The 26068-nt window shown below is 37.2% G+C and overlaps 1 protein-coding gene across 2 annotated transcripts in view; it reads left to right on the forward strand.

Annotated features, from left to right (window-relative positions):
- Positions 1-26068, forward strand: part of RASA2 (RAS p21 protein activator 2) — a 146215-nt gene that overhangs the window by 12090 nt on the left and 108057 nt on the right. For both annotated transcript variants that reach the window (XM_066244856.1, XM_066244857.1), the window contains exons 2-3: positions 12989-13106; positions 18617-18720. In XM_066244856.1, coding sequence (XP_066100953.1) covers positions 12989-13106; positions 18617-18720 — 222 coding nt within the window. The remainder of the gene's footprint in view (positions 1-12988; positions 13107-18616; positions 18721-26068) is intronic.

The raw sequence follows: 26068 nt of genomic DNA on the forward strand, positions 1-26068 counted from the left end.
GTTTAGCTTGGTAACATTTTTTTTTTTTTGGTTTTTTTTTTTTTGCATTTTTCTGAAGCTGGAAACAGGGAGAGACAGACAGACTCCCGCATGCGCCCGACCGGGATCCACTGGGCACGCCCACCAGGGGGCGATGCTCTGCCCATCCTGGGCGTCGCCATGTTGCGACCAGAGCCACTCTAGCGCCTGAGGCAGAGGCCACAGAGCCATCCCCAGTGCCCGGGCCATCTTTGCTCCAATGGAGCCTTGGCTGCGGGAGGGGAAGAGAGAGACAGAGAGGAAGGCACGGCAGAGGGGTGGAGAAGCAAATGGGCGCTTCTCCTGTGTGCCCTGGCCGGGAATCGAACCCGGGTCCTCTGCACGCTAGGCTGACGCTCTACCGCTGAGCCAACCGGCCAGGGCTAGCTTGGTAACATTTTGAGTGCACACAGAAATAGAGTCAATTTTTCTGTCAAGTTTTTGGATAACTTTTTATTTCTTATACTTGACCTGTTTTCCCCATTTGTGTTCAAAAATTCTTTTTCTTCGTTTGATAGAGACAGAGAGAGAGTCAGAGAGTGACAGATAAGACAGACAGGAAGGGAGAGAGATGAGAAGCATCAATTCTTCATTGGGGCTCTTTAGTTGTTCATTGATTGTTTTCTCATATATATGTGCCTTGACTGGGGGGCTCCAGCAGAACGAGTGACCACTTGCTGGAGCCAGAAACCTTGGGCTCAAGCTAGTGACCTTTGGGCTCAAGCCAGTGACCATGGGTCATGCCTGTGATCCCCTGCTCAAGCCAGCGGCCTCATTCTCTAGCTGGTGAGCCTGTGCTAAAGCTGGCTGAGCTCACGCCAGCAACCTCGGGGTTTCTTCTACCTATTTTCTTGTATTGATAGCTTGGTCTTGGTAAAACTCACACATACACATACATACACCTATACATGTATGTTTGTGGGTTCAACCTTTTAATATCTAGGTACCATTCTTTTTAAAGCACTAGGTCATTATGAGTCTCATTTTGGCTCCCTGGATGCTGTTATCAGAAATAGTAGCCATATTCTGTATATGACCTGTCCTTGAAGCCCTTACTTCTGCCACCACCTGGCTTTCAGCCTTTTGTTTGCTTGCCTTATGAGGCTCTCTTGGTCAGCTTAGGAGCCTTGCTATGCTTCATGTAGCTGTGAGAACCATTGGCCTGCCTAGGAGAGATTCTTACCATATGTTTCAGACTTTGGTTTGCTACTTGAGAAGGTGGCTGGCTGTAGGAAGCTTAGGGATCAGCACACATTCAAAACTGAAACCGGAAGTGGGTAAGGCAAACCACAGGAAGATCCTGCCTGCATCTTGGTGACGTATTTCTATAACCCATGGACGCTTCCTGCCAATACCTTGTGAAACTTGCCTTTTCATGTACAGTTTCCCCACTTCTTGTTCTGTACAAAGCTTCAGTCAAAGGTGATTAATACGATAGCAATATAGATAACTGTATGATAATTATTGTGCACATGACTTGTATGGAACAACTGGCCCCTAATTGTGTTCTGTAGACTTTTCTACCAAGGAGTTGCATCTTACCTAGTAGGACGTTTTTGATGGGTTGCTGTGGAACTTATGCTTTAACCTTGACTTTATGCCTTGTCAAGAATTGTACTATTGTTCAGGTTTTATGGCCACAAAACAATTCTTTGCTTACTGAGTCTAGCTAACCACCTCTAAACTATGCTGGATTCCTGGAGTCCTCTGTCCACTCAGGTGCTTGCTTAGGTACTCAGGTACCTTGCTTTTAGGCACCTTGATTGCTCGGTACCTTATTTCCACTTTGGAGTGGTGATTGTTATAATTTAGTAAGGGGTGCCCGTCTGCAGTTTCTACGCAGAACCAACTTGCCAAGTCTTTGATTATTAAAGAGAAACAGAAAATAATTATATATTTTTTATTAACTCTCCCAGTTTTTAGATGTTGGCTGCATTTTTCTTTTCATACTATGCAAGCCAAACAAATCTCTGGCTATCTAACTCCCAATTTGTGTCCTCTAGAATTGTTGAAACCCCTAATTTTAGAGATGTGGAACCTGACCTATAGAAAGGCCAGGTGTTTTTCCATGTATTTCCTATAATAGAAATGTATTACTTCTGAAATAATAATCTCTTTGTGTGTGTGTGTGTGTGTGTGTGTGTGTGTGTATTTTTCCGAAGGCATAAACGGGGAGGCAGTCAGACAGACTCCCGCATGCGCCCGACCAGGATCCACCCGGCACTCCCACCAGGGGGCGATGCTCTGCCCATCTTGGGGGGTCCCTCTGCTGCAATCAGAGCCATTTTAGCGCCTGAGGCAGAGGCCACAGAGCCATCCTCAGCGCCCGGGCAAACTTTGCTCCATTGGAGCCTTGGCTGCAGGAGAGGAAGAGAGAGACAGAGAGGAAGGAGAGGGGGAGGGGTGGAGAAGCAGATGGGCGCTTCTCCTGTGTGCCCTGGCCAGGAATCGAACCCGAGACTCCTGCACACCAGGCCGACACTCTACCACTGAGCCAACCGGCCTGGGCCAATAATCTCATTTTTTAAAAATAAATGAGCCTCTCTGTTGTATCTAGTTGTTAAATTACAGATTATCTTTGGTCAGTACTTAATGGCTAGGGTAAAGAGAATCTCTAACCAAAGAAGAGCACTACTAGTTGCTATTTGCTGAGTGCTTACTCTGTTACAGACATTTTGATGCTTTACCTCAATTAATGCTCACAGCAATCCTGAAGCATTATAGTTACCTCTTTTTATACAGGAAGTTGAGATTAAAGACATACAGGTAAAGTACAAAGCTTATGTTGAAACTCAGATCTCTGTCTCCAAAACAAATTCATTTAACTCACTATACTTTACCAATATAGTACTTTATATGTTTTCAGAATTGTGTCCCTTTTATTGTGAAAAATTTAATTAAACTTTGTAAGAAAATTGAAAGAACCTTCTGATATGTTAACATTATATAGGATTGTCTTGTTTATATATAATTAGATTGCATAAGAGCATTTTAATGTTATTCTAACTAGTTTACACCAAGACTATATTATATTTTAAGAGTACATCATTTTTCTTCTTCTTTTATTTTTGTGTGAATCTAAATCATAAAATTTCCACAGTTTTATATCTTTTCTCCATCTAACGTTCCAATCCTCTGTTTAGGTTGATAGTCCTGTTATTAGAATATCATCTCCTGAGTCACTGTAGCCAAATTATTCTATCTCTGTAGTATCTCTTCCATTTTTCTTTTCCTCATATTGCCCTTTTATTTTTTATTTTTTTTAAGATATATTTTTATTTTTTATTCATTTTAGAGAGGAGAGAGAGAGGGAGAGAGGAGAGAGACAGGGGGGAGGAGCTGGAAGTATCAACTCCCATATGTGCCTTGACCAGGCAAGCCCAGAGTTTCGAATCGGCGACCTCAGCATTTCCAGGTCGACGTTTTATCCACTGTGTCACCACAGGTCAGGCCCATATTGCCCTTTTATTACTTTAATTTAGGCTGATTAACTGTCAGAGTAATTTTCCTGAAGCTTAGTTCTGACCACACAGACTTTTAGTGACTCTTGTTGCTTACTGAATAAAGTTGAAACTCTTTAGCTTGGTGTTTCAATTTCTGTTTGATTCCATCCTTCCTTTACAATCTTATTCCTTCTTATACCCCTTTCAGCTCCCTTTATGCTCTAGCCAGTTTGTATTATTCCTACTTCTTTGAAGGTGCTTCTGCTGTTCCCACCTCTAGACCTTGTTCACTTACTCCTGGAATATTATCCTTCTACCCTCAGTGTCATTACTATGAAAAAAAAAAATCAATTGGAAGAAGTTATTATGAAGATAAAGTGAGGTAGCATAAATGAAGTCCCTAAAAAACATCTGCTATGTGTAGTAATGTGTAGTATATGTATTAACTTATTCAGTAAATGGTAGCAACTATTATGATTTAGCTTTCCTCCCACACCAAATTATCTTTATCTTTAGGGTTTTCACCCTGGCCCTTTGCAGTTTCTCTTGGGGTTTAATTTAATTCCACTGAGATTTATGTTGGCGCTTATCCCTGTACTTAAGTTATCCTTTGAACAGTCTTGGGTCTACAGGATCTCTTAGGATAAGCTCAGAAAGAAGTAGCTATCTATTCCTCTCAACACTACCGTTTTCAAAGACTTGAAGAGTGGAATGGAAAGACTAAGCTTTAGAGGTTGATTTTTGTCAAATCACCTTGCCAGATATGTAACTGAATTTTTAAAATTTGAATATGTTTATTTATTTATTTTTAATTTATTGATTGATTTGAGAGACAGAGAGAGAAATATTAATCTGTTGTTTCTCTTATTTATGCATTCATCGGTTGCTTCCCATAAATGCCCTGACTGGGGATCAAACCTGCTACCTTGGTGTTTCAGGATGACTCTTAACTGACGGAGCTAATGGGCCAATTCTTTTAGTTTATAAAAAGAAACAGTAATACTTATCTCACAAAGTTGTTGTATAGATCAAATGAGATATTTGAGAATATATTTAGTGTTAATCTTGGAGTATCCAACTACTTGATAATATTCTTTTCTTATTCCGGTAGTGTCCTTCTCTAGGACACACAGAAACATACACACAAACCTACAGATATAAATGCATGCATAATTTCCCCCAAACATACACATAGACGTATGTGCATACTCACGTACATGTCCAGAAGCATATAGACCAGAATTTGTACCAAGTAGCCTGATACTTAAAATTCTAGTCCTAGGCAAAATTTATATGGTAGGATCTGTATTTACCATCTGGTGACCTTTACATATAATCACTGCTCTCATACACAGAAAGTTGGCTATCTTTCTGTTTCTGTTAATCTAAGTTATCGGGTTTGGTTCCCACTGGTGTTTACTTGGTTTAATTGTTTATTTTATTTTATTTTATTTTTCTGAAGCTGGAAACGAGGAGAGACAGTCGGACAGACTCCCGCATGCCCCCGACCGGGATCCAACCGGCATGCCCACCAGGGGCGATGCTCTGCCCCTCCCGGGCGTCGCTTTGCTGCAACCAGAGCCACTCTAGCGCCTGGGGCAGAGGCCAAGGAGCCATCCCCAGCGCCCGGGCCATCTTTGCTCCAATGGAGCCTTGGCTGCGGGAGGGGAAGAGAGAGGCAGAGGGGGGGGGGTGGAGAAGCAAATGGGCGCTTCTCCTATGTACCCTGGCCGGGAATCGAACCCGGGTCCCCCGCACGCCAGGCCGACGCTCTACCGCTGAGCCAACCGGCCAGGGCAATTGTTTATTTTTTGACAGTGACTAAAAGCTACTATTTTTTAGAAAATATTTAGTTGTCTCCCCTCTTCCTTCAGGTATTTATGCAGAAGTTACCTTTTCAGTGGAACTCTCTTTGGTTCCCCCTTCCTGTGTCTTTCATGTGGTACCTGTTCTTGCTAAAAAATTATTAGTAATCGTTTTTACTTATTTATTTATTGTCTGCCTATGTTGGTACAATAAAGATACAGTTTTGCATATTTTTCTCACTATTGTGGCCCTTGCATCTTAATAGGCACTCAGTAAATAATTTGAATGTGTGAATTTCAAGATTGGTTTATTTTCAACATAATAACTGTGTAAATGTTATAGAGATTCTTATAGTTAGTGCTTTAGGTAACTGTATACAGGGGACTTTTTTTTAACCTTTGGAGCAGTTGACATAGATTAACTGATATCAACTGGAAAAAAAGAAGCTTATATGCAGTTTTATACTTTGTGATGTAATATCAGAACTCTTTTGCTCATGCTAAAATTATAAACACACACACTCACTCATACTTATTCAGAAGACATTTCATAATCTATTACAAGATCAGCATGGTTCTAAGAATTGATCTCTTCCCTTAAGAAGTTTATAGTTCAGTGAAGAGACATATAGCATTCTCCTTACTGTTTTCTTCTTATGTCTACTAACTCAAAATAATTAAGTGCTCAAAGACTCCATCTTCAAATCTCTTTTCTATCCATATTTACTCTCCTTGTGATCTTGTATAATCTTTTGGTTTTATAAATATTATGTATTTCCTGATAATTTTCAAATTTTATCTCCATCTAAGACTTCTTTGCCCTCTTGACATCTGCACTTGAATATCTAATAGGCATCTCAGATTTAATATGCCCAGTATAAACTCTTGATCTTCTTCCCCCAACAAGAGGCTTCTCCCTCTGGAAGTGGCATCTCTGTTCACACAATTACTCAGGCTTAAACTCTAGGAAGTCATCCTTGACCCCTCTTTTTCTCACACCCACATCCAAAATACCAAAAATCCTGTTGGCTCTATCTTCAATATGTATGCCCGTTTGACCACCTTTCTCCATATTGGGCTGCCCTCTCCATCCAAACTTATCTTGATTCATGGTTATTACAGTAGTCTCCTGCTTCCACCTTTTTCCTTCTGCAGTGAACTTTTGTCTTCTAAAACAAAAGTTATATCATGCCATTCTTCTACACAAAATCCTTCAGTAGCTTCCCATCTCACTCAAAAAATCCTAAGACTACACTGGCCTACAAGACCTATTTAACCTACTTCTTTCCCTACCTCTACCTCATCTCTTACTATTTCCTCCCTCTCTCCACTTGGCTTATTGTTTTACAGTCATACTGGCCTCCTTGATATTCCTTCACTGTGTCAAACTGTCCTGTTTCCGGGTCTTTGCATATTTTTTTCTTTCTGTCTGTCCATTCCTTTCCCCAGATATCCGCATGTCTCAGTCCCTCATTGACTTACTTCAGGTATATGCTCAATTATTTTAATAGAAAGGCTTTCCCTGGCTCCCTGTATAAAATAACATTGCTCTCTTCCCTCTCTCTACCTTCTGGGACTGACTCTCTTACCCTACTTTGTTTCTTCCATGGCAACAAATATTATTTACTTACTTAAGAGTTTATAATGTTTGTCTCCCCTGTCTAGGTTGTACAACAGTTCCATGTGAGCAAAGACCTATTTTTATTCATTTTTTTATCCCCAGCATTTAGAAGAGTACCTGGCATGTTGTAGGGACTTGAATATTTATTGAATGAAATACAACAAGTACAACACAATATTATTATTACAGTAGAAGTACATATAAGGAAATAAAGGAAAGAGTGACACGACTACCTAGGAATTGAAGGGAAACTTTACAATGATGCCCTTAAACAGATATTTTTTTTGGTAGGGAAGAGAAAACAGGAGCATTCCATATAATGAAAAAAGTCTTGGAAATGTAGAGGCATGAGAGAACACTGTGTTTAAGGCACCAAAGTACAATACTGCTAGAGCATAACTTGTGGGGATAAAGAGAGATTAAGAAAGTAGATGAGACCAAACATGTAGATGGTGTCAGATCATGAAGGGTTCTTATGCCAGACTAAGGAATTTTAGACTTTATCCTGCGAGGTGGGTAGTATGACACCATTGAAGATTTTGAGCAAAAGGTGATCCATATGTTTGAATATTAAAAAGATAACTGGCAACAATGCAACAGATGGGGATCCAAGCTAAATAGCACATTTTATTTAAGGTATATATAATGTTGCAAGCTATGTATGATGCAGAGAAACAATTACTATTGCATGAGTGGTCAAGAGGCTATTTCATTTTATGGTTGGACAAAAACCACTGATGTGTAGTGTGAAGGTGTTCTTGGAATTCTTGCTGTACATCTATGAAGGAGAAGAAATGCCCTGTGGAGATTAGTTAGTTCATCTCTAAAAATCCATGCTTTAGGAGATAAAAAAATTTAATTTAACAGTTATAAGTCATAATGTAGACTAGAAAAGTTTTTAAGGAGTACATTTATTAATGCAACAAGAAAGGGTGTTGTTACAGAATAAAAGGTGTTGCGCTTGAAGGCCAGCCTCCTTTCTTTATAGAGGAACAGTTGTTTTGTCAGTAATATGCCTCCTGATCGCGATTCACTGTTGAAGGAAATATTGACATTTGTAAATATAATCAGGTTTATACTCTATATTTGCTGTAGGGCCAATACATCTGCTTTTGTAGAACAAATATGTGCCTTTGCATATTGCAGTACCTTGGCATGAACAGAATTTTTTAAATCAGGGCTAAGCTAAAAACATTTCTTCTTTCATTAAATTGCAAGTAAAAACCACTTCCATTATTTTATTTGTCTTGCACAAGTGTTATTTCTCAGCAATATATTGAATATCTTGAATACTTTAATCTTATTACTTTAGAATCAAGACATGATGTATAAATTTAAGGATAAGATAGAGGTCAAAATGGTACACATGGTTTGAATGTTGAGAATTTGACACTCCCAAATTCATGGAAACATGATACTGTATATAATTGAGCATATTTTAAAAAAACTCATCCAAATGCTACAGTAGCAGATACAACAATATAGAGAATTAAGATACATTTGTCTCTATTTCCCAAGTTGAAGCATTTACCTTTTGAGCGTGCTGAGCTATTCAGCTTACTATCAAATGTAACTATAAAAGTAGTTTTTAGTGAGATACTGCTTTCTCATTTCTAAATCCATGTTTGATCCAGATAGCCACATCTGAAAGATTTACCAGACTCTGATGACTAGTAATGTAGAATGGAATTTTCTAATTTGTTAGAAATGAAGGGTAAGAAAAGAAACCAATTTAGGATTAGGTTTACAGAATCAGCTCTAGCTAGTTTAAGCTGAGAGATTTAGTAAAAGATTTTAAGTGTTTTATAGAATTGTTGGAAGGACTGTGGAAACAGACTGTGTGTTGAACTTTCAGGAATGACATTTAAAAGCCACATTGCAGCTGGACCACCAAGAGACTTAGTATCTCTTTTAGGATCAGAAAGGTGCCTACAGAATTGGGAAGCTGTAATTTCTAGCTACTTGGCTTAGAACCTTGCCACTTCTGCCATCAGGAATCTGCCACTATTAGGAAATAGCCATTAGCAAGCAGCCGTCTTCATCAGTAAGCTGTTGTCACTGCAGCTGGCTCTAGAGCCAAGCCACACCCGCCACAACCTGTATGACAGAATAGAGGCCTTGTGCCCTTCTTTTTGATACCTATGAAACCTGTGACTAGATACAAGGACCTCTGCAAATGCTGCTGCAGAAAACTTGGACAGCTCTGTGACAGTACTTGTTAGTAGAAGCAGCCTAAATGCAACCTCCCTACCTTTCTGCCTTCCACCAAATTTCTAGTGAGAGCATCTGATTGCTGGAATTTAACCCTTTGAGTAGTATGAACGTTCCTGTACATTCTCACCCAAAGGGTTAAAATAAAACAAATCTCACTACTCAAAGAGTTAACCCCAACAGCAAGAGTCTGGGAAATGTAGTTTTTAGCTTTCTGGTCTCTGCTGTGCAGAAAGGGTAGAGAGAGTACAGGTGGATGGATGAACTACAGATGAGCTTTGGATGAGAGGAGGGACGTGTAGTCTTTTGAGTAAGAGAATGGATAGATACCAAATCAAATATATATTATTTTTCCTGTTAAGAAACAGGCTTATCTGTAAAGCCCAACCAATATAAGGCAATTCTGGGATCATTTAAAAGATTAGATTTCTTTATTCTTACTTGAGATGAACATAAGTATTTTTATGTATTCTGATTAATTGGTAAATAGATTTTTTTCTAATTTCTCAATAATAAGTGTAATAACAATGAGTATCTTACTAGTGCCTTTCCATTGATTTTCTCATTTTAATTATAAAGTATTTGTTTATTGAGTTTTTCATAAGTGCTTATTATAGTTATGATAGTTTTTAAAAATATATTTGTTTAAGTGGCCTTAAATTTTTTTTCTTCTTTTCCAAGTGTGAAGAGGAGAGATAGAGAGACAGACTCCTGCATGTGCCCTGACCGGGATCCACCCGGCACTCCTGTTTGGGGCCGATGCTCTGCCCATCTGGGGCCATGCTTGCAACCCAGCTATTTTTAGTGCCTTAAGCTAAGGCTCCACGGAGCCACCCTCAGCACCCTGTGGAGCCATGAATATGAGAGGGGGAGAGAAAGAGGGGGGGCAGGGGAGGGGAGGAGAAATAGATGGTCACCTCTTCTGTGTACCCTGACTGGGAATTGAATCCAGGACATCCACATACCAGGCCAATGCTCTACCACTGAGCCAACCGGCCAGGGTCATAAATGGCCTTTAATTTGAAAGTTGATAAGCAGTTAAGAGACAAGTTTATTCCAAACTTTCATCGAGAAAGCTGTGCTTCAGTAATTTGTCTGAAGTCATTTAGCTGCTATAGTAGCAGAGGTAAGACAGGAACATTGGTTTCATGATTGTTAGGGTAGAGTTTTTTTCCTTATGCCAACTACCTTGCCTTCCTAATTTAGTACACTGGTGTCTGATTTCAGCATTCACACTTTTGTGTGTCCTTGTGGCCCCTGAGTATCACACAAGAACTTCAAAACTAGACTTACTGGGTTCTTTAATATCAATTCAACAAATACACTTAAGTGTCTTCCTCACTGTATGACAGTCACTAGTTTAGATCTTGGATATCAACCATTTCTCAGGCCTCAAGAAGGAGGGAACTAGCCTGAGCAGGTGGTGGCGCAGTGGATAGAGCGTCGGACTGGGATGCGGAAGGACCCAGGTTCGAGACCCCGAGGTGGCCAGCTTGAGCGCAGGCTCATATGGCTTGAGCAAAGAGCTCACCAGCTTGGACCCAAGGTCGCTGGCTCCAGCAGGGGGTTACTCGGTCTGCTGAAGGCCCGCGGTCAAGGCACATGTGAGAAAGCAATCAATGAACAACTAAGAAGTCGCAACGCGCAACGAGAAACTGATGATTGATGCTTCTCATCTCTCTCCGTTCCTGTCTGTCTGTCCCTGTCTATCTCTGCCTCTGTAAAAATAAATAAATAAATAAAAAATTAAAAAAAAAAAAAAAAAAAGGAGGGAACTAGAAAATAAACACGTAATATTAACCTGACCAGGTGGTGGTGTAGTGGATAGAGCATTGGACTGGGACGTGGAGGATCTAGGTTTGAAACCCTGAGGTCACTGCCTTGAGCATGGACTCATCCAGCTTGAGCACAGGGTCGCTGGCTTGAGCAGGGGATCGTAGACATAACCCCATGGTCACTGGTTTGAGCCCAAAGGTCGTTGGCTTGAAGCCCAAGGTCGCTGGATTGACGAAGGGGTCATTCACTCTACTGTAGCCCCCCCCCTCAAGACATATATGAGGAAGCAATCAATGAACAATTAAGAAGCCACAACAAAGAATTGATACTTCTTATCTCTCTCTCTTCCTGTCTATCCCTCTCACTGTCTCTGTTAGAAAAAAAAAAGTAATATTAACAGAGTTTCAAATAGTTATAAATGCTGTCATGAAAAGAAACAAATAAAATGTGGTAACTGTAGTCAGAGAAGGTTTCTCTGAGGAAGTGACATTTGAGCTGAGACCTTGATAAGAGCCAGCTATGAGAGCATTCCAGGCAGAGGCCCTAAGCTTGAACAAGCTTGGTATGAGTGATGAATGGAAAGAAGGTGAACATAGGGGAGAGTGGGAAGAGAAGATGTCAGAGCGGAGAGGACAGTAAGTAGGGCTGTGTAGACCATTAACATGGGGATTAGAAATGGGATTGTATTCTGAATAAATGGAATGGTGTTAGAGCAGGTGCATGACTGACCTGAACGATATGTTTTGTTTGTTTTGTTTTTTTAACTTAAAAAAATTATTTTTATTCATTTTAGAGAAGAGAGAGAGAGAGAGAGAAGGGGGGTGAGGAGCAGGAAGCATCAATTCCCATATGTGCCTTTACCGGGCAAGCCCAGGGTTTAAAACCGGTGATCTCAGCGTTTCAGGTTGATGCTTGATCCACTGTGCCACCACAAGTCAGGCCTGAGTGATATGTTTAAACGATCACATTGCTAGATGGAGAGTAGGTTGTAGGGTGCTACCAGTGAAAGTATTGAGGAGTGGTTGGATTTGGGATTTATTTTGGAGGTCTGTTGGATTTATTGATGGACTGAATGTGGGAGAGGGAGGTTTGGGGAGGATGGTAAGAAAAAGAGAAAGACAGTAGTAGATTGGGGGAAGAGCATGTTTTTGGGGAGGAAATCAGATGATTTGTCTGGAACCTATTAAATTTGAGATACCTACTGGAATCCACAGAAGTACTTGGATATTCAGATCTAGTGTTGAGGAGGACATATCAGACCTGGAAATGCAAATTTGGGAGGTATTAGCATTAACACACACACTGAAGGAATTTGCTTAGGGGAAGAAGAGAAGGTGGTCCACAGCAGAGCCCCGAAGCATTGTAACATTTAGAAGTAAGGAGGGAGTGAAGTCAGGAGAGAGGGCCAGTCATGTAGGAGGAAAGCCAGAGTTGTGGAAGCCAAGAAAAGGCTTAATGTTAGTGTTCACCTATTTTAAATAGTGCTGCCAGATCAAGTATGATGAGGACAATTGGGCTTGGCAGTATGGAAGGCAGTTTCAGTGTTGTAATAGAATTAGAAGCTAATTGGAGAGAGTTGAATGAATGGAAGAGATATTAGAGAATGACTAGAAATAATTGCTTTCAAGAAGTTTTGCTGTGCAAGGGAGTCTAGAAATGGAATGATACCACAGGGAGAAGGTGGAGTCAGAGGAGGTGTGTGTGTGTGTGTGTGCGTGTTTTAAATTGAGAAATACCAAAACTTGTTTATGTGCTGATGGGAATAATCTACTAGAAAGGAAAATTAATGATGATATAGGAAAGAAGGATTAAATGTAGAGTCAAGTTGTTGAGACAGTGCTGGTGGGATGGGATGGACATCACAAGTTGAGAGATTGCTCCTTTCTAGGAGCCAGGCGTACAGTGATGTACTATGACCTCACATGCCCTTTACACACAGCTCCTCCTTCATTATCACCAGACTCCTTTAGAACAAGTTGATCATCTTCTCTGGTAACTAATTTTTTTCCCTGTGCAATATCTTATATGTTATTTTGAATGGATTAATCTTATATAAGGCTTAGCATGAAGCAGCTGGTGATATTTAACACAAATTTCAATTTTTGTGCCAACAGGTGAAGCAAAAAATTTATTGCCATATCTTGGACCCAACAAAATGAGAGATTGTTTCTGCACCATAAATTTGGATCAGGAAGAAGTTTATCGTACTCAAGTTGTTGAAAAATCATTAAGGTTTGTAAAATATTGATAGATTATCATATATATGATATATATTTATTAATATACACTTTGCAGGCTTCATCAAAAAGTCCTCATATGACACTTTTATTTTTCTTCTATATTCTGAATTTAATTTTAGAGTGACAGGATCTCAGAGTTTGAAGGAACTTTAGTGGTCATTGAGCTAGACATCCCTATATTTGTTTCCTTCTGACAATTATCTTTGACAGGTGGTCATCATTTGCTTAATAATGTACCAGTGACCAAGGAGTTCATTGCCTCCTAAGCTGCCAGTCTGTTCTTGGAACTATTCTGGCTCCTAGAAAGTATTATTTTTAGTCAGTTAATGTCTAATAGAAGGAGAGCTCACTATATTCTGAGTACTTACTATGTGCTGTTTATTAATACACCCATGAGAACAAGATAGGCACACTGCTTGCTTTCATGTGGCTTTTCATTGTCTCAGAATCTGTCTTCCTCTTAATTATTATTGTTATTATTTTTTTAGGTGAGAGAAGGGGAGATAGTGAGGCAGACTCCCACATGTGCCCCCCAACTGGGATCCACTTGGCAACCCTATCTGGGGCCAATGCTGAAGTACTGAGCTATTTTTAGCACCTGAGGCTAACATGCTCTGACTCCTCAGTGCCTGAGGCCATGCTCAAACCAGTTAAGCCATTGGCTGCAGGAGGGGAAGAGTGAGAGAAGTGGGAGAGGAAAGGGGGAAGAAGCAGGATCATTGTTTCTCCTTTGTGCTCTGACCGGGAATTGAACCTGAGACGTCCGTATGCTGGGCTGATGCTCTATCCACTGAGCCACTGGCCAGTGCCACTCTTATTTTTAATTCTGTCCCTTGGACTTCTGGCAAACAAGTTTAATGCATCCTTCACATGACATGCTCAAATTTTTGAAAACAACTATCCTATAGTTGTTTGTTCTCTAGGCTAAATTTTACCCATTTGTTTGAACTTTTTTGAAACTATATCATTTTATTTCTCTCGAAACTGAATAACTTCTTATAGTTTAAACAAGTCACTTAACTAAGTAGGGCATTGTAAAGGAATGAATTCTTAGGTAAATTTCTCATCTTTGAAAGTGTAATAGCACTTTGAGACTATCGTAGTAAATTCTAACTCATAAAATTGAAGTGTGCCACCTCTTCCCTATAATATAGTGTTTGTGGACATTCTAGTACAGAGCTGTGCTGGAACAATGCGGTTTCATTCAGATACCAGAATCATAACAAGGGCTCTGGGAACATGTAGTGGATGAAATATTGAGTATCATGACATGTAAATTGTATGTCACATTTATATTTTTATGTTCTTTTTTTATATCTTTTTCCTTTATATTCACCTTTTTTTTCTTTTTCCCCTTTATGTCTTTATTGTCAATATTTATCATTTTGAATGTCTACAAAATTCTTCATAGGAAAGACATTGTATAAAGCTGAAAATACTTTTATAATTCAAAAAGGTTTGAGCCCTGGCCAGATGGCTCAGTTGGTTAGGACATTGTTTGAAGCGCAGAGGTTGCCATTTGAACTCCAGTCAGGGCACATACAGGAACAGATGTTTCTGTCTCTCTTTCTCCCTTTCTCTCTCACTAACATCAATAAGTAAACTAAAAAAGATTTGAAGTAATATACTTTATATCTTTAGTCATGAATCACCTGTCTCTTTTGTATTAGATTGTTCTTTATATGTTATAAATGATGAAACTGAGTTACCAAAAGGCTGAATAATTTGCATATAATAAAGGAAGTTAGTAGCAAAACTAAGATTGGGACCTGAAATTACTTAAATCTTAATTTGTTACTTTATGTGTGTTGACAGCATATAACACAAAGGTCAGTGATATATAAAACTAGTAGTCCATAAATTGAATACTTGTGGTTGTTTCTTATATGTAGCCTTGTAAATGAGTGACTAGAATTAGCCTACATTTTTTAACCCTTGCCTTTCTAAGATATTTGTGTTGAAAAAATGATAAAATAATTATTTTTATCTATCTTAAATTATATTTTGAGATGCATAGCAACTTCGAAGATATTTTAAAACTAGCAGTGATTACCTTAGGTCATTCAGTACAGACTATATACTAGTTAGACTAGGTGCTTGTTGGGTTCTGGGTTCTCCCTAGCATTTTTCCCCTTGTTGAAAAGTTTTCTTCAATTGGATTAATTAATTTATTTATAAAATAAAGATGTGGGTATTATTAAGATTGAGATGATAAAGTGATACAGATTACTTAATGAATAATTTTCATATTCTTATTTGGCTTTAGAATATTTAAAAAATAACATTTGTGTGTGGATGTATGATATATAAAAGAAATTCTCCATTTTATAATTGTTTATAAAATACAAAGGAGAAAAATACCTAAACATGTTAGGCTTTTGCCTAATAATTGTTTTAATATTGATTTCTGTATTGAGACTAATTAGAAGAGTCTAGTTATTTTGACAGACCAACTTTTAAGAGTTTAGTTTGGTTACATTTGACATGAAAAAGTATTGACAAAAGTTAACCAGGCATTATAACAACTGAAAAGCTGAGTCAGCCCTGGCCGGTTGGCTCAGCGGTAGAGCGTCGGCCTAGCGTGCGGAGGACCCGGGTTCGATTCCCGGCCAGGGCACACAAGAGAAGCGCCCATTTGCTTCTCCACCCCTCCGCCGCGCTTTCCTCTCTGTCTCTCTCTTCCCCTCCCGCAGCCAAGGCTCCATTGGAGCAAAGATGGCCCGGGCGCTGGGCATGGCTCTGTGGCCTCTGCCTCAGGCGCTAGAGTGGCTCTGGTCGCAACATGGCGACGCCCAGGATGGGCAGAGCATCGCCCCCTGGTGGGCAGAGCGTCGCCCCATGGTGGGCGTGCCAGGTGGATCCCGGTCGGGCGCATGCGGGAGTCTGTCTGACTGTCTCTCCCTGTTTCCAGCTTCAGAAAAATGAAAAATGGAAAAAAAAAAAGAAAAAGAAAAAAAAGCTGAGTCAGCTGTTTTCTGGACAAAGTTGGAAATGACTTCTTTCTTTTTTTTTTTTTTTAATAAATAAATTTTTATTAATGTTAATGGGATGACATCAATAAATCAGGGTACATATATTCAAAGAAAACATGTCCAGGTTATCTTGTCATTCAATTATGTTGCATACCCATCACCCAAAGTCAGATTGTCCTCCATTACCCTCTATCTAGTTTTCTTTGTACCCCTCCCCCTTCCCCTCTCCCTCCTCCCCTCCTGCGCCCCCTCCTCCTCCCCATCCCCAGTAACCACCACACTCTTGTCCATGTCTCTTAGTCTCGTTTTTATGTCCCACCAATGTATGGAATCAGTAGTTCTTGTTTTTTTCTGATTTACTAATTTCACTCTGTATAATGTTATCAAGATCCTACCATTTTGTTGTAAATTATCCGATGTCATCATTTCTTATGGCTGAGTAGTATTCCATAGTGTATATGTGCCACATTTTCTTTATCCAGTCTTCTATTGAAGGGCTTTTTGGACTTCTTAAAGAACATTTTACTTTGCATTTCAGCTTCTCTTCAGGTTGTGTCATCCTAAAGAGATTGCATTTTATGGTGACATTTCCAAAGTATCTTTTTGTTTTTAAACTAAACATTCGCAGGAAAAAGGGACTCTTTTTTCCCCCATTGATTTGAAGAGTAGGGTGGGGGGAGAAGCATCAACTTGTTGTTTCACTTAGTTGTTAAATCACTGATTGCTTCTCTTACGTGCCCTAACCAGGACCTTGGCATGTAGGGACAATGCATTATCCACTGAGCCATCCTACCAGGGTGAAAGAGGAACTGTTGACAAGATTTTACTAGCATTTCAGAGATTCCTGTCTTCATAGAAGAGTTTAAATATCAAAATAGTTTTCTTAAAGTGCACTTATAAAAATAAGGTATTTCATAGAGGAAACTCTTAGGAACTTGGAAGTAGGAAATGATTTTTTACTTTGTAAAAAGTAATCATAAAAAAGTTGATAAATCAGATTTCATCAAAATCTCAGCCTTCTGTTCTTCAACAGATACTGTCAAGAAAATGAAATCACAAACTACAACTGGAAGAAAATATCCTGACAAAGGACTTGTATCCAAAATTTATTTTTAAAAAAATAAGAAAGACAATCCATTTAAAACATGTGGAGAAAACCCAAGCAGATATTTCCCAAGAGAAGATAGACAAATGGCCAATAAGCACATGAAAAGCTATTCAACATCATTAGTCATCAAGGAAATGCTGTTTTTAAACCATTTTTGTCACTATAGATTCTTGAACATAACGTGTCAAGATAAAAATCAGATCACTGGTGTCTGCGACAGTATGGAGGGGGAACTTTCTAGAGAGATAGAAGTGTTCTGTATCTTGATTGGGGTAGAGATTACACAGGTGTATAAATTTATCTTGTCACATTCACTAAAATAGCAATTTTAAAAAGACTTTCAGCAGCAAAAGTTGACAATGATATGGAGCAACTAGAACTCTCATACCTTGCTGGTAGGGATGTAAAAAGATTGGAAATCATGTTTGAAAATAGTTTGACAGTTTCTTAAATTAAAATATTACTTACCCTTTAACTCAGCAATTCCATTCTTAGTTACCTACCCAAAAGAAAGCATATGTCCAGTAAAAGCCTTGTATAAAAATGTTTATAGCATCTTAATTTTTAGTAGCCCAAACTGGAAATAATTCAAGTGACATCAGTAGAATGGATTGTGGAATATTCATAAATGAAATATTATGCAGCAATGAAAACAAATGGACTGCTGATACACAGAAAACGGAAAAAAAATCTTACAGACTTTAAGCTGAGTAAAAGAAGCTGGACACAAGAGTACATACAATTTGATTCCATTTGTGTGAAATTCTACAGCAGGTCTATCTGTAGTGGTAGAAATCAGCTCACTGGTTACCCGTGGCAGGTATGGTGGGGTAACTGCAGAAGAGTATAGGGGAACTTTGTGGAGATATAGAAATGTTACCATATCTTAATTGAAATGGAGGCTACACAGTTTATAAACTTATCAAAAATAATTAATCTTTATACTTTAAATTGAATTTTAATAAGTATGTAATTTATACCTAAGTAAAGTTGATTTAAAAATAACCTTTTTTAATTTTTAAAATGTATTAAAAAATTTAATAATGTTTTACATAATATTACCTATTTTATGTTATATATGTATTATTGTGGTTAACATAGCTTCACATGTTTCTGAGATGATGATGGGACTGTCCTCTGCTCTCATTTGTGTTCACTTTAGGTGAACATTGACCTAGGGCAATTCCTAGGTCTTCTGTTCACATGACTTCTGAAAGCTGTTTGTTCAGAGCTCAACCTGGCAATTGAGGTCCTTTTAGAGTTCAGCTTGGTTTTTACAGGATTTAGTTGAAACAGAAAATTATTTTGGAGCTTTTGAAGCTTTTCTTATGGTGTTTTAGTGTGTAATTTCTTTAATTAAAAATATTATTTGAGGACACTTGTTAAGTTTAAAATAATGAGCTTTTTTCCTTTTCTCTCTAGCCCATTTTTTAGTGAAGAGTTTTACTTTGAGATTCCAAGAACTTTCCAGTATTTATCTTTCTATGTTTATGATAAGAATGTTTTACAAAGAGACCTTCGTATAGGTATGTACTATCCATAATTATCTTTAATTGCAACATTGGTGTTTATGTTCATTCTTTCTCTAAGTGTTGAAAACAACAGAATAATATATGATCATTATTCTAATCCTTTTCTCTAGTCTTATGTTCGTTTGTGAATCTGATTTTTAATTGGCCTGCTCTTGTCATGGTGGCATATGTTTCCTTAGTGCCTGATGGGTCTCTTTTCTGTAGTTCTTATAATGCTTATTCATCTATTGTTTAAGATCTAGATTCTCTAGTTGAATATGTTATTTATGAAGCAGAGGCTGTCACTCACAGAGTACCTTACATTTAGTAAATGTTTGATATATATTGTGTTGAATGATTCAAAGAATATTTTATACAAAGATCACAGTATTTGATTCCCACAATGAGCATCTGTTTTTGAAGTTTTTCTATTAGAAGTAATTCACTTTAATCTGGTCATATGTTTTCTGTCTGTTTGTATTGGTGACCAGTAACTATTTCTTAAATAATTGTTTGAGGCTAGGTGGACTAGAACAAAGCTAACTGGCCACATTTGTGTCACACTTATGATCTTTGCAACAGTATCTTTATATTTTAATAACAGGTAGAGATCTTTATTTTACATTTATTATCCTCTCCCCTTTTAGTGTCCTGAATTTTATCCTCTGCATCTCCCCTTTCTGATTTTAAATATGTTCAAGTTTCCTATAATTTAAACAGTTAAGCTTTCTTTGGCTTAGTCCTCTTAAACCACTATCTAATTTGTGTCTCCTTTGCTATTGAACTCTTTAACAAATGGTCTGTACCCTTCTGCTTACTGCTTATTTCCTTTTAAATCTCTGTGATATAGCTTCTACATTTTTTGGACAAACTTTTTTGAAGTTTGTCAAAATTATTTTAGGGAAAATCAAATAACCTCTTAAAAACAACATATTTTTTCTTAATTTTAAAACTATTACATAATCTTTGTGACTGGTAGTGTGGCTCTGCACAGGAATAACTGCAATTAATAATTTGTGTATTTTTTTCCATTTTTTTATTCCATGGTACATTTATTTTTTCTTTTCACTTAATAACATGTAATGATCCTTTTTGCATGTTAGTAAATATATTAAAAATGTATTTGTTGTATAATTGCTTTATATAGAAATGTATTATTTTAACCATTTCTTTGTTGGTAAACATTTACCTTTCCAGATTCTTGGTACTCTAAATCATTGGTCCCCAACCTTTTTTTGGGCCACGGACCGGTTTAATGTCAGAAGATATTTTCACGGGCCAGCCTTTAGGGTGGGATGGATAAATTCACAAAATGAAGTTATGCAACCAGCGTAAAAACTGGTATTTTTAGATATAATTGTCAAACTTACCAGACAAGCATCAAGAGTGCTTAGACAGATGTAACAGGAAATCTGGTCATTTTATAAAAATAAAACATCATTCAGACTTAAGTATAAATAAAACGGAAATAATGTAAGTTATTTATTCTTTCTTTGCGGACTGACTGGTACTGGTCCACGGCCCGGGGGTTGGAGACCACTGCTCTAAATAGTGCTGCTGTGAATATCCATTTTTCTTAGGATAAAGTTTTAGAAGTGAAATTACTGAGGCAAAGGGTATGAATATTTTAGGGTTTCTTCTATATATATCTTTACATTGGCCCCAGAAATACTGTACTAATTTATATTCCCTATTCTCAACATGGCATGGGCATAACCATTTCATACACTCCTTATTCTTAGATACTATCATTGAAAACAATATTTCCAATTTGATAGATGAAAAATAATATTTAATTTTTTAACTTGTCTTTTTCTGATTATCAGTGAATTTAAGGAATTTTCTGTTTTATATTTTTCTTTCATAAATTAATTGCATTTTTTACCCTTTTGTTTTTGCAGGCATTACATCTTTTATGTGTTGTTACACATCTTTATTTGTTAAATGTTAACTTTTGTCAGCTGTATTGATAGCAAATACTTTTTTTAACAAAAGGCAGTTTTTTAGTCCTCATCTGCCTCTGTGTCACATTTGAGTCTTTTGATTGCTAAGGAAAAGACAGTTTACTGACATTTTTAGGTGTCTTTCTTCTGACTTCTATACCTCTCTATACATACTGTCTTTCTAGCAAACCCTTAATTATAGATTACCCCAGAGATTCCATCCTTAATTTAATCAAACAAACATTTATAAACACTTCTATATGTCATGCAATGGATGGGTATGTTAAATGAGTAACACTCAGTACCCTTCCAGGCTATCAGAGGCAGATTGTACTCTAGTACTAATATAATAAGTTGTGTGCTGGAGGTGTGAACAAAGTACTTGGGATCATAAATGGGAGAACAGTTAATTTTGTTTAGTGGAAGGTTAACAGACTATTTAGGAAGATATTTCAAGGTAATAGGGATTGGCAGAAGCAGAGGAGAAAAGTTGAATCTTGTTTGTGGAGTATCTGATGGAGTAGTATAAATTAGGAGGATGGTAGAAGGTAAAGTTGGGAATATAAATTGGAGTCAAGTTGTGATGGACCCTAAAAGCCATGCTAAGGGATTTGACTTTATTCTGTAGACAGTAGTGTTGGACCTCTTAAGAATGAGAAACCTTTTAAAAATTACATAAAACTGTATATGCATCAATACTTTTATAGTTTAACAACTTCCAACAGCAGTAACTTTCAAACTATGAACTCAGTGTCCATTGATAGTATTTAGTATCTATATAGTATATATCTATAAATACATATTTAAAGTATTATACCGTGTTTCCCCAAAAATAGGACAGTGTCTTATATTAGTTTTTGCTCCTAAAGACGTGCTAGGTCTTACTGTGAGGGGAGGTCTAAGCTTGAAAAAAATTGCACTAGGTCTTATTTTCAGGGAAACAGGGTATGTATTTATATAACTACTGTATTTCCCCATGTATAAGAAACACCCCTTTTCAAAAAATTTTGGGTCTAAAAACTAGGTGCGTCTTATACAGTGGTTGTAGATTTTTTTACTTGCATTTCCCGCTTTTTCCCACGGATGAGGAGTTGTGTGAATTTTATGATGAATAAAATGAGTTCAATAACTTTATGTAATACTTTTTTTTCCAAATGTATTACATATGTGCCTTATATGTAGGGGCATCTTATACATGGGGAAATATGGTATATATACACGCATATAAAAAATATATAAACACATACTTTATTTTTATTTATTTTTCATATTTTTAGAAATTAAATTTAATGGGATAACATTGATCAGTTAGAGTATATAAGTTTCAGGTAAACATTTTTATGGCATTTGAACTGTTGATTGCATTGTATGCCCATCACCCAAAGTCAAATCATTTTTTGTCACTGTATATTTATCCCTCTGTACTCCCCTGCCCCAACCCCCTCCCCCTGGTAATCACTTTACTTTTATCTATGTCCATGAGTCTCAGTTTTATATCTCACCTATATGTGAAATCCTATAGTTCTTAGTTTTTCTGATTTACTTACTTCACTCAGTATAAGGTTCTCAAGGTTAATTCATGTTGTCATAAATGGTAATATGTCATCATTTCTTATGGCTGAGTAGTATTCCATTGTATGTATGTACCATATCTTCTTTATCCAGTCCTCTATTGAGGGACACTAGTTATTTCCATGTGGTTACTATGAATAATGCTGCAATGAACATGGGCATGCATATGTCTTTGCATACCAATGTTTTTGAGCTTTTTGGATAGATACCCAGTAGAGGGATTGCTGGATCACATGTTAATTCTATTCTTAATTTTTTGAGAAACTACTATACTGTGTTCCATAATGGCTGTACCAGTTTACATTCTCACCAGCAGTGAATGAGAGTTCCATTTTTTCCACAGCTTCTCTTAACACTTTAAACATATACTTTAAATATGTAATCTATAGTTTATAGTTTAGAATAGAGAGAGTTAGAGGCAGGGAGACCAACCTGGAGGCTATTACCAAATGAGATGGATAGGGTGATGGCAATGGAAATGCAAATAAAGGATTGTACTTCACAGGAGTAGCTTCAAATAGGATTTAGGGACTAAGAGGACAAATAGGATGTGAGAAGGGAAAGAGTTTAAAATGTTAGGCCTAACCTGTGGTGGTGCAGTGAATAATTCGTCAATCTGGACCGCTGAGGTCATCAGTTCAAAACCCTAGGCTGGCCAGGTCAAGGCACATATGGGAGTTGATGTTTCCTACTCTTCCCCCCTTCTCTTTATCTCTCTCTCTCTCTCTCTCTCTCTCTGTCTCTCTCTCTCTCCTCTCTCTCTAAAAATGAATAAATAAATAAATAAATTTTAATGGTAGTATGGCTGTCATTACTGATAGAAGGAACACAGCAGGAGCATTCAGGTTTGAGTGAGGGATGGGAAGGGGATAGGATGACTTTTGTTTCAAACAAGTTAAATTTATATTACTACCTGTATGGAACATCTTTGGCTGACTGTTGGGGATGCAGATCTGAAGCTTAGAAAAAAGAACTGGAGATGTGGACTTGAGAGTCGTTCGCATTAAGTGATACTTGAAGCCTCTGCTGGAATGAATGAAAAATTTCCAGAAGATAAGGAGTGTATTGCCGGGAAAATGAGCCTTCAGTGAAGATTGATAAGGTGTATCAGGAAGGTAGAAGGAGATAAGAGAGATGAATATCGTCACTAAAGGCAAGATCTTTTAATGTCAAAAACTAGGGAGAGGTAGAGTGGATGAGGATTGGGTAGAGGCTGTTGGTAATTATTAGAGACCTTTGAGAAATTATGTATCTTTGACTATCATGTCTTAAGAAAAAATTTTGTAATTTTCATTGTTTTACATGTAACATTATAGTTATCATATAGTATTGCTTGAAAAGGTCTTTAGTCAAGGTTTTTTTTGGGTTTTTCTTCTTTTCCAAGTGAGAGGAAGAGAGCTAGGGAGACATACTCCCTCATGTGCCCTGACTGGGATTCACCTGGCAATCCCTGTCTGTGGCCAATGCTCTGCCCATCTTGGACCATGCTGGCAACCGAGCTATTTTTAGCACCTAAGATGGAGGCACCAGGGGGCCATCCTCAGCACCCAGGGCTGGAGCACCCAAACCAATCGAGCCATGGCTGCCAGAGAGGAAGGGAGGGGGGGAAGAGTGGAGAAGTGGATGGTTGCTTCTCCTCTGTGCCCGACTGGGAATTGAACCTGGGACAACCACACGTTGGTCAGGTCCACACTCTACCACCGAACCAACCGGCCAGGGCCTAGTTGAGATTTATAAGTATGATTTCCAAACATTGCCTTTGTTTTGTTTTATTGTGTATTTTCTTTTTTTGTTTTTTTCCATTGATTTGAAAGAGAGAGAGGAAGGTGGGGAAAGAAGGGGGAGAGAGGGGAGTAAGGGAAAGAGAGGGAAAAACATTGACTTGTTTCACTTAGTTCCATTTATTTAGTTGTTCACTCTTGATTGCTTTATAAGCCCTGACCAGGGATTGAATCCCTATTCTTGGCTTACAAGAATGATGCTGTATGCATTAAACCACCCATCCAGGGCCTTCTTTGAGTGTTTTCAGAGTAAAAATCAATTAAAAAAAAAAAAGAAATAATTTTAAGTAAAAATCAGTTGTTCGTGGATTGTTATAAGAAAACCATGTCTAGGTGTGAGAACTTTCTCCAAATGTTTATTCTTATTAATAGATAAAATTTATATATTTAGTGGGAATTTTTTCTTTTACACATAGGAATTATTCTTAAAGTAAACATAATACATATGCACCCTTTAATTTAAAGCTGAAAAATGGTCTTGCTGTTCTCACATTTATACTTTTGTAGTTTAATATATTTTCTGTTGTCATTAACTCAGAAAGGTGGGTGGTTTTTTGTTTTTGTTTTTAAATTTTGAGCTACTGGAAATTAAGTTCCCTCAATTATTTTATAACTCTGAGCTACTCAGTTGTAGATTAAATAGTGCCATTTCCATTTTCTGGAAATGAAATTTAGCTAGAGATATGAGAATGTGTACTGGTCAAATATAACTAAAAGCTTCTTTGTTCTTTCTTTTTAATTATGTTGATATATGGATATTTTTCTTTTTGTAAAAAAAGGTAATTATAGTATTATAGATAATCCTAATTAATTTTGACCACTGACCCCACCCCACTCCTAATCCCTATAGCAGAAGCAATAACTATTACTTTTCATATAGGCATTTTATATGCTAGGAATAGGTAGTGTAAAAGATTGATTAGGGATTAATTAAAAACTTGAGACTTAGGAACCATTTTATAAAAAGAAAGGAAATTATAAAATTGAGGCTTTAAAAATGTAATATAAGGTATAGTGTCTTCTCTTAAAAATTGAGAAAAAGACAAAAACTATATAAGAATATATTTTCATTTCCAGTGAAGATCCTAGTATTAAAATTAAAACATATATACTTAACTTGTAATCTGTATATTTGGTCCTGAAAAAATTTCTTTTTCCTCATTAATTTGTGTCTTAAATTTAACCCCCCAAAAGACAAATATATTTTTTTCCTGGTGCTATTTCCTGTAAGATTTGAATGAATTATAAATGCTGTTATTTACATGAAGATTTTGCCCTTCACATTAGGTTTTATCCAATATATTTAAAAGAAAGTTGGAAAGATTCATGTTGTTGTGAGGGCTATTTATTAATTTTAAGATTAATATATTAATAATAAAGCTGAACTTTCAATAGTTCTCTTGGTTGTATATTAATACAGTTGCCATCCTAATGAAAACAAAAGTGGCTATGTATTTTAATATTTTTCTTAAAATTATACATATAAACATATATAGGTAGTCATTGTAGTTTGAGTTCTAGTCAGACTAGGAAGATAAGCTTATCGAAAACTTTAATCTGTTTAAAATTTTTTAATAACAGCTTTATTGAGATATAATTTACATACCATAAAACTCACCCTATTAAAATGTACAGTACAGTGGTTTTTAGTATATTCAGAGTTGTGCAGCCATCACCATGATCTAATTCCAGAATAAAATTTTTTTTTTTCAGAATAAAATTTTAAAGATAATTTTACTGTTTGTTTTCCTGTCATGCCTCTCCTTTTCACTTCATACACAAAACCTGACACACTGTTTTCTAAGTTTTCAAATGTTGAACTAAAAGGGCAAGATACATCATAAGTGAAAGATACCCTTGAAGTATAATTAGGACACTTAAAATGAAAATTCTTATTTGATAAAATAAAGTGAACTGTTTTTGACTTTTAGTGTATATCTTTTGTTGAAGTTTTTGTATAGAATTTTTGCATAAATTGTCAGTCATATGCAAAACTATGTCTGCTTCTTAAAACTTGAATTGAGGAAGGAAATGCTTTGTACCAACATGGCAAACACTTCATTATAA

The sequence above is a fragment of the Saccopteryx bilineata genome, chromosome 10, assembly GCF_036850765.1.
Source record: "Saccopteryx bilineata isolate mSacBil1 chromosome 10, mSacBil1_pri_phased_curated, whole genome shotgun sequence".
Lineage (NCBI taxonomy): Eukaryota > Metazoa > Chordata > Mammalia > Chiroptera > Emballonuridae > Saccopteryx > Saccopteryx bilineata.